The sequence below is a fragment of the Hypomesus transpacificus genome, chromosome 9 (assembly GCF_021917145.1).
Source record: "Hypomesus transpacificus isolate Combined female chromosome 9, fHypTra1, whole genome shotgun sequence".
NCBI classification, from domain to species: Eukaryota; Metazoa; Chordata; class Actinopteri; order Osmeriformes; family Osmeridae; genus Hypomesus; species Hypomesus transpacificus.
In genome coordinates this window covers 5,361,282-5,374,439 of record NC_061068.1, presented here as the reverse complement: position 1 = coordinate 5,374,439, position 13,158 = coordinate 5,361,282, and the positions used below count along the sequence as shown (strand labels likewise).

The window sequence follows — 13,158 nt, the reverse complement described above, 5'->3', positions numbered from 1 at the left end:
CCCCCCAGTCTGATCGTTTCCTCAGACACCAAGATCTCTAGTAATCACACACAATGGCTCAACGATATAAAAAAGTGGTTTTAATAGCATATTGGTTTTAATGCCACATTCCCTCACTTATTCACCATACAGTAAAGATGCTCATGTTCTCGTGGGGAGGGCTATGAGTTTCCTTCTGAAAACGATCCGTGTTGTTAAATTAGAGGAATCCAGGCAGTTAAACTCAATCTGCAGCGCACTGATGAGCAGGAATGCAGAGCGCTGGGTAATGTGATCACAGATGACTCTCCCCACGGGAACCAGGTGTCCTTCCTCAGGAGGCCTGGTTCAGGCTAGGACAGCCCAGGGCCAGGCCTTCCCTCCACCAGGGACCAGGCCTACCCTCCACCAGGCCATCCAGGCAGGGCCAGCCAGACAGGGCCAGGCAGGCAGGGACAGGCCTGCTACAGCATGGAGCCCCGGACCTTCTCGTAGGCTCCTAGGAAGATGAAGCCTCCCACGCTGATGAAGGTTACCCTGGGTATGCTGCCAGCAAACAGCCTGCAGGAGAGTGGAAAGAGAGACGGTTACATCAAGGTAGAGGATGTGTCACAGGCAGAAACAGACAGAGCAAAAGTGCACACATCTTTCAAGTAGAAGTACAGATACTCATGTTTAAAAAGACTTGTGACTTGAAGTACTGACTACACTTTTTCACCAAAGTTACAGTAAAGAAGTGTGGGCTCTGACAACTTAAGTAGCCATTGCTACTACTAGTTTTAGTGTCAGGCTGGTAACTGGAACTCACATCATATTAATCAGGCCTATCAACCATTTCTCACATAACACCTTGAATTTCTCACGCTGAGAAGTAAGAGATAACTTGTACCGCTTCATACAATTAACATCCATAGCACACACCCCACCACGATTTTGTTTTTACCCAAACGTTGAAAGGTATGGTAATCTCACGTCAAACTTTTGAGAAAACTTGAGAGCCCTGTATTAATACATTAATACACTATATATAGACACATAGCGTATTTGCCAGGAATCCTTTTTGACACAGAAAATGTTGAACATCTCCCTCATATATGACCATGGGTGATGGGAATGTCTCTATTCTCAGTCATGTCTACAATGCTAACTCCCTCTGCCTCATCCTCTGTCTCATCAAGGCTTCTTGTTGCCTTCTGCCTTGCTCCATGGTAGCTTCATAGACTAGCTTACGTTTGTTGTGTGTGATAGCAAAGAAATGAAAAAAGGCACGCAATGACAAAAAATTATATTGATCATGCCACCAAATACAGATTAAAACTAAAGTAACGAGCCTGGTTTGAAAATGTAAGAAGTATAAAGTACAGATATTTGTATAAATAATTATGAAAGTAAAAAGTTGTCCGAAAAATACATAGTGAAGTACAGATACCAGAAAAATCTACGTAAGTACAGTAATGAAGTACTAGTACTTTATTACTACCCATCTCTGGTCACTGGTCTGTCATCTCATATTTCACCTTACGCACCGGTTCCTAGTAAGATGGTAAACCTGTCATTTTGATGACCTGTGATTTCTGTGAAAAAGGAGGATGACAGAGTGGCCTTATAAGGTGCTAGGAGAGCAGGGGGCTAGGAGGCTGCATGAGGAGGAGAAGCCTGAGAGGCTGTTAGAGACAGTGATGGTCTCACTAGAGGCTGTTAGAGACAGTGATGGTCTCACTAGAGGCTGTTCACTAGAGGCTGTTAGAGACAGTGATGGTCTCACTAGAGGCTGTTAAAGACAGTGATGGTCTCACTAGAGGCTGTTAGAGACAGTGATGGTCTCACTAGAGGCTGTTAGAGACAGTGATGGTCTCACTAGAGGCTGTTAGAGACAGTGATGGTCTCACTAGAGGCTGTTCACTAGAGGCTGTTAGAGACAGTGATGGTCTCGCTAGAGGCTGTTAGAGACAGTAATGGTCTCACGAGAGGCTGTTAGAGACAGTGATGGTCTCACTAGAGGCTGTTAGAGACAGTGATGGTCTCACTAGAGGCTGTTAGAGACAGTGATGGTCTCACTAGAGGCTGTTCACTAGAGGCTGTTAGAGACAGTGATGGTCTCGCTAGAGGCTGTTAGAGACAGTGATGGTCTCGCTAGAGGCTGTTACAGACAGTGATGGTCTCACTAGAGGCTGTTAGAGACAGTGATGGTCTCACTAGAGGCTGTTCACTAGAGGCTGTTAGAGACAGTGATGGTCTCGCTAGAGGCTGTTAGAGACAGTGATGGTCTCACTAGAGGCTGTTAGAGACAGTGATGGTCTCACTAGAGGCTGTAAGAGGCGGCAGGGGCCTCGTAGGCGGCTGACATTGCCGGGGTCAGGAGATGTGACAGGCCATGAGAGAGCTCCAGTCTCCCAAGGCCCTTTTCCACACAGCTGTTTTTAGGATTAAGACTTACCCGCACCCCTCCCTCCCCCCCTTAGGGCCTCCCTGGAGCTCTGCCTCAGCATGACTGATGACCAGATGACACACACACACACACACGTCCCTCTGCTGTCCATCTATCCCCTCCGTCAGTCCGACTACAGCCCCCTCAACTGGCTCAGCCCACAGATACAGACTTCCTCTCTCTCGTTCTGTATTTCTCCTTCACTTATTCCCTCTACTATTATATATTCCACACACACACTCACTTCCATCAGTCTAGCCTCTATTCCTACATCCCTCACTTTCCTTCTGTCCACTTTGCCTGTGGGGTCCAGTCCGTTTGGAATGTTTGTTTTTGCTTACTGAGACCACTATTCGTCCAATACGCCCCCGCGTTCATCTGGCCTGGCGCTGCTCTTGCTAGTGTGTGTGTGTGTGTGTGTATGGAAGGGGTTGAATATCATGGACGCTCCAGAACTGGCCCACATGCCATATCCCTGAAGCACCTGTGGGGGTTAGTAAGTTAGTGGAAGGGAAGATTTTTATGGGCCTCCATTTAGAAACGGGGTCACAAATGGGCTGACTGCTAATACATCAATTTTGTCAACTGCAAAGCTGTACAAGGTGCCAAGCATGTCAGGGATCTATCAACTATCCCAACCATTCACACAACAGCGTGTTTCAGAATGCTCCGTGACGGATCGGGTGTTTTGGAAAGAACGAGAGGGAGTGAAGGTTTGTGTGTGTGTGTTTGTTTGGTCGTGAGTAAGACATAGTGAGAGAGAGAGAGAGATAGAGAGAGACAGAGACAGAGAGAGACAGACAGACAGACAGACAGAGAGAGAGAGAGAGAGAGAGAGAGAGAGAGAGAGAGAGAGCGCGAGAGAGAGCGAGAGAGAGAGAGAGAGAGAGAGAGAGAGAGAGAGAGAGAGAGAGAGAGAGAGAGAGAGAGAGAGAGAGAGAGAGAGAGAGAGAGAGAGAGAGAGAGAGAGAGAGAGAGAGAGAGAATTTAACCTTTCCTCTCAGAAGCAGCACACAGTCTTACAATGTCCTTCACAAAAGAAACACAGGACGAAACAAAATGTTTCCCGGAATCCAAACCCCAGTAAAAAGCCTTGCTACAGAGCTGCAAGTGTCTAACTCTCTCCGCAAACTGGACGCCAGATTCTAGAGCTATCAAGATTTGGCTGGTCCCAACTAGTGCTGCGTGTCACTTCCTGTATGTGATCAACCCCACCTGTGGAGAAGGACGTCAGTGAGGGGGAGGGAAGAACTCAACCCCTGCACCCCAGGGGCTCTCTGACTCACCGTGATATCACCAGTCCAGCAGCCATACAGATCAGTCATCTGCTGATCACCAGCCAATTACCTCTAAGACATTCAGTGACCAAACAAGCTAAAAATACCCAGAGGCCTCAGCAGTAGAGTTTCTCATGTCCATACGTTAGCGTTAGTCATGAAATCAGATCCTTTCAATACTCCTTCCTCACTACTGATCCTTTGTGGCTGCTTGATCAGGGCTCTCTTCATTTCCTTCATCTGCATTGATGTGAAGACACTAAACACTTAACTTTGCTGGGCCGTATCCAACTTTGTGAGGTCATCAGCCATATTTCCCTTACCTACACTCTTAAGATCAGTGTCTGTTTCAGTCTGGGTTAGCCTAAAGACCTAATCAGGTACCGGGTTTAACACAGCAGTGGTTTTGATTTAGTATTTGGTCTAACATTGGTCTAGTTTTGGTTTGTGTGGTGAGCGTGTCTTACGTTGGCCCAGCGCAGTGCTCCAGGGCACGGCAGACATATGGAAGCACTTTCCAGCTTCACTACACTGCAATTGGGCCTATTACCATAATTACAGCTTTAAAGCAGAAGCAATTTGTAGCAGGCTTGCACCAGCGGAACTCCCGAGACTTTTGCCCTATGGAATCACAGCCCTTGTGCTCCTACTGCCCCTCTCTCCGCTTTCTCAAACAAAGACGCACACAAAAAAAGTATATTTATCACTGTCGAGGGGGAGATACTGTGGTGAATATTCCCTCCTGTTGAGGAGATTGTGGTTCTTGAAAAAACAACTCCCTCTTAGCTGGAAGCACACGACGTGAAGACAGTCAGCTGGACAAGAAGAGACCATGGACAGCTAGAAATGAAGATGCCCCAAAATATCAAAGAGCGGAAAGAACATCCAAGAATATTTCTTTCAGTTACGGGCGGGTTAGCATGCAGACAGCTGGGGACTATGCTTCTAGCTCGTTCTCAGAAGGACGTCACCGTGCTTTCACCTTCTGGAAATCCCTTCAAAGGTGAATGCAGCTGGGAGAACCAATCAGGAACAAGCCTGGAATGAGCCTGAGCTGCATGAGAATGAGAAATTTCCAGATGCAATTATTCTCAGATTAGATTCTATTACTGTGGCCCCCTCATCTGTGTTGTTATAGGACATAAGTCTGTGTGTGCATGTTGGTACTTGTGCATGTGGATGCATGTGTGTATGTATGTTTGTATGCATGTGTGCAGGTGTGTGTGGGCGTGGATACTGTGTCTGTGCGTGTCTGTGTGTGTGTGTATGTGTGGGTGGGTGGGTGTGCGTGTTAAAGGAAAACAGTCCCCTTCTCACACAGTCCCAAAGCTAATCTGCTATCAACATGAAGCTCGTCTTAACTACATGATGTCAGCTCATGACAATTCTCTCTTTCACAGGGACAGAGCTGGTAGTGCAGCAATCACTCTATAGCTGATCTCCCCTTTAGGAGATCACATCACAACACTCAGCACATAAACCCTACACTTGGCCTTGCTTTGTGCCTTAATCAATACCACTGCACACCAGAGTTATGTCTCAGAGAAACATCTAATTCCTCAGATCTCTGGTGGTCCTGTGAATTCATTTCCCTTGAGTATCATCAAACTAAATGATGCAAGATGAAAATAAACGGGAACACTTCATCTTTAGCACACGTGCGCAAAAGGCAGAAATAGATGACTGCGTGGGGAGGAACGTGTTGGTCTGTCAACAGACAGGAGATAACCTTTGATCTGGTTCTGAAGACTACAGCACTCCTCCACCTCCACCACTCCATAATACTCACCCTGCCAATCCTCTGCTCTTCCACACCTCGTACAGCACCAGAGGGATGTTCCCACTTGCTGTGGCCGTCCCAGCCTGGAGGGAGAAAGAGAGAGAACAGAGAGAGGGAGAGAAGGAGAACAGAGAGAGGGAGGGAGAGAGAACAGAGAGAGGGAGAGAAAGAGAACAGAGAGAGGGAGAGAAAGAGAACAGAGAGAGGGAGGGAGGGAGAGAGAACAGAGAGAGAGAACAGAGAGAGGGAGAGAGAACAGAGAGAGAGAGAGAGAGAGAGAGAGAGAGAGAACAGAGAGAGAGAGAGAGAGAGAGAGAGAGAGAGAGAGCGCGAGAGAGAGCGAGAGAGAGAGAGAGAGAGAGAGAGAGAGAGAGAGAGAGAGAGAGGGAGAGCAGAGAACAGGGAGAGGTGTGATGATTGATGGATGGTGTCCTCCATTTCCTGCCTCCTTGGACAGACACCCTGTTTAGTCTTCCTCTGCCCCCCCACCCCCTCCCTCCATCTTCAGAGACAGCTGTACTGCAGCACAGGTGACACCCACCCACACCCACACTCCACCTGTTCCCCTGCAAACCCCACACTGCCTGCCCTGCCCCCCCTCTCCGGCCAAGCTTCCATTTCATTAGCTTAAACCAACATCTCTGTACACAGGGGTCTGTTTTGACTCCATAAGTCTGGTTTTCTGGGGGGGAGGGCATTGTGGGTAGAGGTGGAGAGGGTGGGGAGGAAGGGAAGAAGGGAGAGAGGCGAAGGGGAGGGATGAGGAAAGAGAGTAAGAGTGGGGGAGGGTGGGGTGGGGCGCAGGGTTAGCATAACTGTGGCCTGGCCTGTAAATCATCTAGTGTTTCTGTGTTGGCCAGTGTGTCTGCATGCGTGTTTGTGTGTCTGGCTGTGTGTGTCTGGCTGCATGTGTGTGTGCATGTACCAAGCCGTGATTTTATTGTACCCTGCGGTGGTTGTAGGAAACCTTCGTAGCCTCAGTGGGAAACCCTGTAGCCCCTAATTGGTGATAAGTGAGTGGAATCCTAGATCCAGCTCAGCCCTGCCTTCTTTAACTACTGGAAAGGTTGTAAGAAACAACTTTGTTTTACTCAACCGACAACGTTCCAACTATGGTCCTGGGGAATTAGAGCAGATAATGGCTATGTTCCCTCACATGTCATTCTCTCTCTCCACCTCAGGAAGTGAGGGAGAGAGAGGGGGGGCTTACAAAGCAGGGGGCCTGTGGCAGGACAGGGGAGCTGCCTGGGGCAGGGCAGGGGAGCTGCCTGGAGTAATTACAGCAGCAGGAATCAAAGGAAACGTTTGTGTTTTCAAGGCCTGCTGGAAGAGAGGGTTTCACTGATGGGAGCTGGATGTGCCATGCCCTCAGAAGCGGCTGGGGTGTGTGTGTGGCATGCCGGTGCCAGCCGTAGGTACAGTAGCAGTGTATTCCAGGAGAGGCTGTGTGTTGCCCAGGGGAAGATGGTGCCAGGCTGTGGGCAGTGCAGTGTGGAAGAACTCCTGTTCCCTCGCTTTTTTACAGGTCCAGCTGGGCATTCTGGAGCTACGCCCTCGCCCAGACCTGGTGCCAAAGTCCCGACCCATGTCGCCCTCTGCCAACACCACCTCCCGTGGCCCTGGCACCGTACAACACAACTCTTTTATTCTGCCAACCACGGACAGAAACCTCTCCTCTACCGCAGGAGGAAACTAATGTGACAAGTTCCAACACCCTCACCCTCGTATCCATCAACAATCCCCCCTCCCCCTGTCCTCTAACCCCCCCACCCCCACCCCCACCTCCTCCAGTCCTGCCTGGGCTTGTGCAAAGCTGGTTGGAGAGAGTGAGACACACAGGAGCAAGCAATTGCTGCTCTCTGTCAGGTGGTCTTATGTTTTTACATGCTCTCTAAAACAGCCCATAATGTGTTATAGTACTTGTCAAAGGCGCCTTCCAAACACTGTGCCAGTTAGGTATAATTCTGAAATCCTAAGAATCCCCAGTCCCAGCACTTACATGTGCTTCAAACCGCACTGAAGGCGAGTGCTTTGACACATTGTCCAGGAAGGCTGTCCAGCCCAATGAGCTGTTGCAGAGTCAGACACAGTGTCTCATTAGTCATCAGGGAAGCACAAAGAGCACAACACGTCGACTTGTCCAAGGACACTGGGGTTGGCGGGGTTCACCTGAACACTCAGCACACACACACACACAACCACTAAGAAACATCACCACCTAACCAAACGCACGCTCAAACACACACAGACACACACAAACACACACAAGTGGACACACACACACACAGGAACCAGTAAGAGTTGCCAGACGTCTACAGGAGCTAGCGAGGAGTAAATGTTAGCAGGAAGAGAGAGAACAGACAGAGAGCAGAACCAAAACCGAGGACAGCAGGGCCCAGTCCCAGCACTCAGAGCCACGCAGCCACAGAAATTCCTCAGAAGCGGCCAAATGTACTTACACTAACATTAAGCATGCTCGAAAAACATGTCCGCCGAACACTGTCCATTCCCGGCAGCGATGCTGGGAGCAATAAATGGATGTGTGTGTCAAAGCTGTCCCTGTGTGACCCTGCTGTGTTCTCCCTGCTGTGCCCTGAGGGTTGGCTGGGCCTGCCAGACAGATCTCCACAGTGCCTGGTTAAGTGTGCCTGGCTCTGGACTCACCTTTGCTAGCATGATCCTGGTCTTAGCCACATCCAGGGGAGTCGTGACTAACGCTGCCACTGCACCTACACACACAAAGGGGATCACACACATACATATGAAATTAGCAAAACAGTTTTCTCTCTGTGCATTTGTCTCAAATGGCATCTATGCTATACAAAAGACATGCAACTTGAAACACACAAAGGAGGATATTACATAGAACCCTGTTATCAATTAACCTAGTCTATAAATAGCCTGTTATTTCTCTTCTATTACTGAACCAGACAGATTTACCAGCCTCCACGACCACCAGAAATCCCACTCCATCAGCCCATGTCTCTCTGTCTCACACACACAGCCAATTTGGAAACCTTGTATGTTGTGTGTTCCAGGGGTGTCCCAACTGAGAGGAGAAGAGGGGTGCAGGGGCGCCAGACTTGACACAAACCCTCTAAGAGTATGTCTCACTGTCCGCCACACAACATAGCAACTGACTACAATAAACAGAGAGATATTGGCCCCTGAAGAGAGCTGTGAGGGAGGCAGAGAGAAGTTAACGGCTGAGGAGAAGATATGTGTGAATGTTATGGGAGGTATGGAGTAACAGACTTAATGTTCCCAGATTTTTACTAGTTACTCCTATACATGAATGAGAATGGATTTGACAAGTTGGGAGTGGAACTTCCTTGACTTCATGGCCCCTTGGTGAGAGTGAGTTATGCCTGTCCCACCTTCACCAAGGAGACAGGGATACAGTGCTCAGATTTTTATATTGTACTTGGTCTTATATTCTTGGACTGATTTAAAAGGCACCAGTATCCAGGACAAGGGGATAAATCTCTTTTGTCTTTGGGATCCAGAGTTGCCTCTAAATCACATAACGCGATCTTCACTGTGATTATGATTAACAGCAAATCAGTCTGTAAAGTGAGCTAAGCTAGGACCCGCCTGGCTGGCAGTGGAACTATCACGTCAGCAGGCAGTTCATGCTAGGTCAGGTCTGTAATGAGTCAAGTCTCCCTTTGACGCTATCGCTAATGGAGTGAAGGAGTGGAAGGTGTCAGTGTCGAGCTTTGTCCAAAGCTGACTAGATTATGACTGAGGCAGGATACAGGGATGGGGGACTGAAACACAAGCATCCCACCAGGACTCCTCAGCTGTGAAGTGGCTGAACCTAAAACCTTGTCCGACTCCCCTTCCTCCAAGCTCCTGCTATTTCTTTTTCCCCTTCCTCGCTTTCTCATTTCCTCTCCTCCTCCCTGTATCACCCTCGCTCCAACCCCAACATGTATATCTCTTTCTTTTTCTCTGCTAAGTTCTTTCTCTGCTCTCTCCCTCTCCATATTTCCCCTACTCTCCCTCCACCTCCCTCCCTCCCCCCCTCCCTCCCGTGTGGGACGTGTCCAGGTGGGGTGGCCTGTGGCCATAACTGAGCTCCTCAGGGTGCAGTGTCCTCATCCCCAGCCCTCAGTGAACATCAATCTGCTCAGTCTGTCTGGCTCGTCACTCTGCAGTAAGAGTTATGGCCTCCACTCTCTGTCGAAAACCGGTTTCTCTCGCTCATGCTTTTTGAATGTTTGTTTCTCTGAGATACAAACTTGATTCTAACACTCTGCCTGCCCAGCAACATTCATTCTCTCCAACACGTCTCCTCCTTGTCCAAGGCCTGCGACTCATTTGCTAACGTTCCGTTTCATTTTCTCTCTCTTTGCCCCCTCCCCTTGCTCTCTGAGAGGAGGCTGGTTCCGGCCCTGCTGCGCAGGGGGTCACACAGCTGCAGGAGCCGGGCACAACATCCCCTCCCTCTCCTCCCCCTCTACTCTCACACACAGGTCGAGTGTTTCTCCCCGTCTGCTGCAACGTACTGGACTGACACAGAGACAGTCCTGTCTCTTTACTGTCACGGATGGATCACGAGGTGTCCTCTCTCTGTCTTCCTCTATCCCCAGGCCTGTGATGCAGGTGAGAACACTAAGTGCCAACTTATCCAACCTCAGTGGAATCCTCCAGGAATGTGACTTAGGTAAACTGGAAGTGTTTCTGGCCTGCTACCCACTCATCCATTCCTCTATCCCTCTTTCTCTCTATCCCTCCCTTCCTCACCTCCCTCCATCTCTCCCTATGCGCTTTTCCCAAAGCACCAAATAATCCCCTGCACCTGCAAAAGCTCCGCACACAGCTGACTGCCAAGAGTAGAGCGTGTGACCTTGCCTCCGTGACCAGAGACTCTGAAAGAGAGGGAGAGAGGAAGAAAGAGGGAGAGAGAAAGAAAGAGAGAGGGAGAGAGAGATAGAAAAAGAGTTGTGGTTATTAGAGTTATCAGACGCTCTAAAAACACATCTGAACCCCAGTGGGCCTGGGGCTGGGAACCAAGCAGACAGCTATTTTTGTGTTCCCTGTTCCCCCTCTCCCAAGTGATGTCATTTGTTCGTTTCCCAAGAACAGTGCAGGGAAAGAGAGGGAAGAAGGAAAATTAGACATTACAAAAACTCCTGGAGTCATCGTGAGTAGAAAAGATCCCCAAAACTTCTCAGTCAGCAGAATTCCCTTTGTCAAAAACGTTTTACTGGACTCACATGTGAACATAATCATGTGCATGGACAGGGATGGTCAGTAGTATTTGTACTCATCCAAACCTTCCTTCAGAGAGAGGTATAATACTGCAGCCAGCTGAAACGATCTGCTGTCTGGACAACAATGCCAAGAACGGAAAACAGATGTAACATTCACTGTGGGGGTTGTGGAGGTGGACCACATTTCAGGCTTCTGCATTCATCTCAAGTGTTTTGTGTTGATCCATAGTTGTGTGTTCCAACTATCTGTGTCCTTAGATTTTTATGTCCCATATTTCAAAGTTTGTTTTTCTGGCGTTGTAGCCAAGGGCGCTACCTGTGCTAACCTGTGCGAGAGCAGGCTAAACAGGAATCTCTGCTAATTGCACAACTGCTCACAGCTGATTACACAGCCTTGTTAGGAGCTCAAATCTACATGATTCCTTCCTCCTTCCTGTGTAGGACACTTTTGAATGCTGATTGGCTGAGCTGGATGATGATCAGGAAGTCTGGAGGTTCTGGTGTGCATTTCTCGGTCTGTTTGGCACACAGGTTCCGCCTATCAGAGGAATCCTAGATAATTGCTGGTCCTTCCTCAGAAAACACTTGTAAAGTTGAGCTGCTCTGGATATACCAGCGTCTGATTGCTTTCAGAGGAAAGGCAATTGAAAAACAGCATGAAATAATTACAAATATTTTCTTAAGGGTACAGGCCCCCTGAAAGCTTAATCTGTAGCATGCATTCTTCCTCAAACACACCGACTCTCTTTCTCTCTCACACAAACACACACCAGATCCAGAAGAGATCAGTCTATGTGACTTCAGGATGGGCCATGTTTATTCCATTAGGTTGCACATTAAAAAAGGAGTCTTTGTTTCCCGCATAAAAGGTGCTGCAGCATGCTGGGGAGTCCTATCTAACTCGCCCTCTCTCTCCCTCTCTCTCCCTCCCGCATACCCCCTTTCTTCATCTCCTCTTTCTATAGGCCTAAGTCAAGGAGAATAGATATACATGACATTTGAACCGTGATCCTTACTATAAGATCATGCCCACCTGAACAGCCTGAGAGCAGAGCACTGAAAGCCAGCCGCTCTCTCCTGCTGACAATAAGGAATACTGTCTGATGCTGGTGGAAGAGTATTTTAAGTTGTTTATGCTTCCTGGTTTTGGTGGTTACACACTGTGTCATTGATTTGAGTTGCTTGAGTGGGCCATGACAGAGCATGACTGTCTTGGCTGATGTTAACTAAGTAGTGCATGTACAGCAATGATCTACATTAAGGCTTGTCTGATTGTCCGGGAAAATGTAGGACAAGTAATGAAGACTGAACTTGCCCGAACGAAAAAATAACTAAATGGTTTCTTATTATCAGTGCAAGCAAAAACAACATTTGTGTCTTTCTATAATGCAGCTACAGTCTGACATTTAATGAATCCGCTAATTTATGAATGGATCCGCTCGCTCTACTGCTCGTGCCGTGAATGTAGCCCGCCGGCGCCAATCGTGTCGTCGCGATTAGGCCTCCTTAAATCGGATTTATATAATCAGTTAGCCGACATTTGCGTTTACAGTGGAGTTCAGTGAGAAAATGTTTCTTAATAAACCGAAACCTGGGCAAACACCAGTTACCGCCCCATAACCTCCACAAGGATTAAACACTAATCAATCTAATGCTAAAAATGCCTAGTACGACGAGGCGAAAAGAGTGAGGAGATTGGTCCCGACCTGGCTAGAAGTTTCCCTGGCTTCGACATAATACAGATGGAGAGAGATGATGTAGCCTACTGCAAGTTGTAGGGATTTCTCTGGTATTGGAGACAGGTAAGTCAACTGTAATAATTTAGCTTATAGTTATATAGCCTATCAAACTTGCTCTTACAGAATCAGTCGCTTTAAACCCAAATTTCATTTTGAAATGTAGCTTGGGCCTATACACCACTGAAAACTAAACGTTAGCCTTAATCTAGTTCTTAGCTTTCGTAGCTTACGTTAGCTTTCCAATGAACCAGTAGTATTTTACTAAACAAGAATATCAATTTAATAAATCAATCGAATATTTTTCTATGGCTCTGCTTCTACATATAGTCATTACGGAAGTAAGTTAGACTAATTACAATGTTCGTTTCGCCTCAGCTGACACTGACAGTTCTTTCCTGGCTAACGAAACCATCTCTCACCCTCAGTATTCAGTGACAACACGTCACATGTAACACGGAATTTACTGTGGCAGAAAGGTGCGTACAATAAACATATACTTATCTTAATAAAAAAAGTGGAATGTATAAATAAAATAAAAAGGGTAATACTGAAGAGCTAAACAATATACAATAGCTAACGGAAAAACCCTAATAACAATAGGTTGAGGTTAAGGAAGTGCCTAAGGAAGCACACCCAATTATAGAGCAGAGCCAAGCAAACTGTAGTGCCGTTTGTGACAGTGGCTTGAGCTAGTTATCTTCACTTTGAATAAACATATAAAGATCTTAATTAAAAA

At 47.7% G+C, this 13,158-nt stretch overlaps 1 protein-coding gene across 1 annotated transcript in view; it reads right to left on the bottom strand.

Moving 5' to 3' along the window:
- Positions 1-58: 58 nt before the first annotated feature.
- Positions 59-13,158, bottom strand: part of slc25a26 (solute carrier family 25 member 26) — a 49,259-nt gene continuing 36,159 nt past the window's right edge. Inside the window, exons 7-10 of the mRNA XM_047026583.1 lie at positions 10,269-10,338; positions 8,129-8,193; positions 5,474-5,547; positions 59-540 (exon numbers count right to left, since the gene is read on the bottom strand). Coding sequence (XP_046882539.1) covers positions 444-540; positions 5,474-5,547; positions 8,129-8,193; positions 10,269-10,338 — 306 coding nt within the window. The 3' untranslated portion in view covers positions 59-443. The remainder of the gene's footprint in view (positions 541-5,473; positions 5,548-8,128; positions 8,194-10,268; positions 10,339-13,158) is intronic.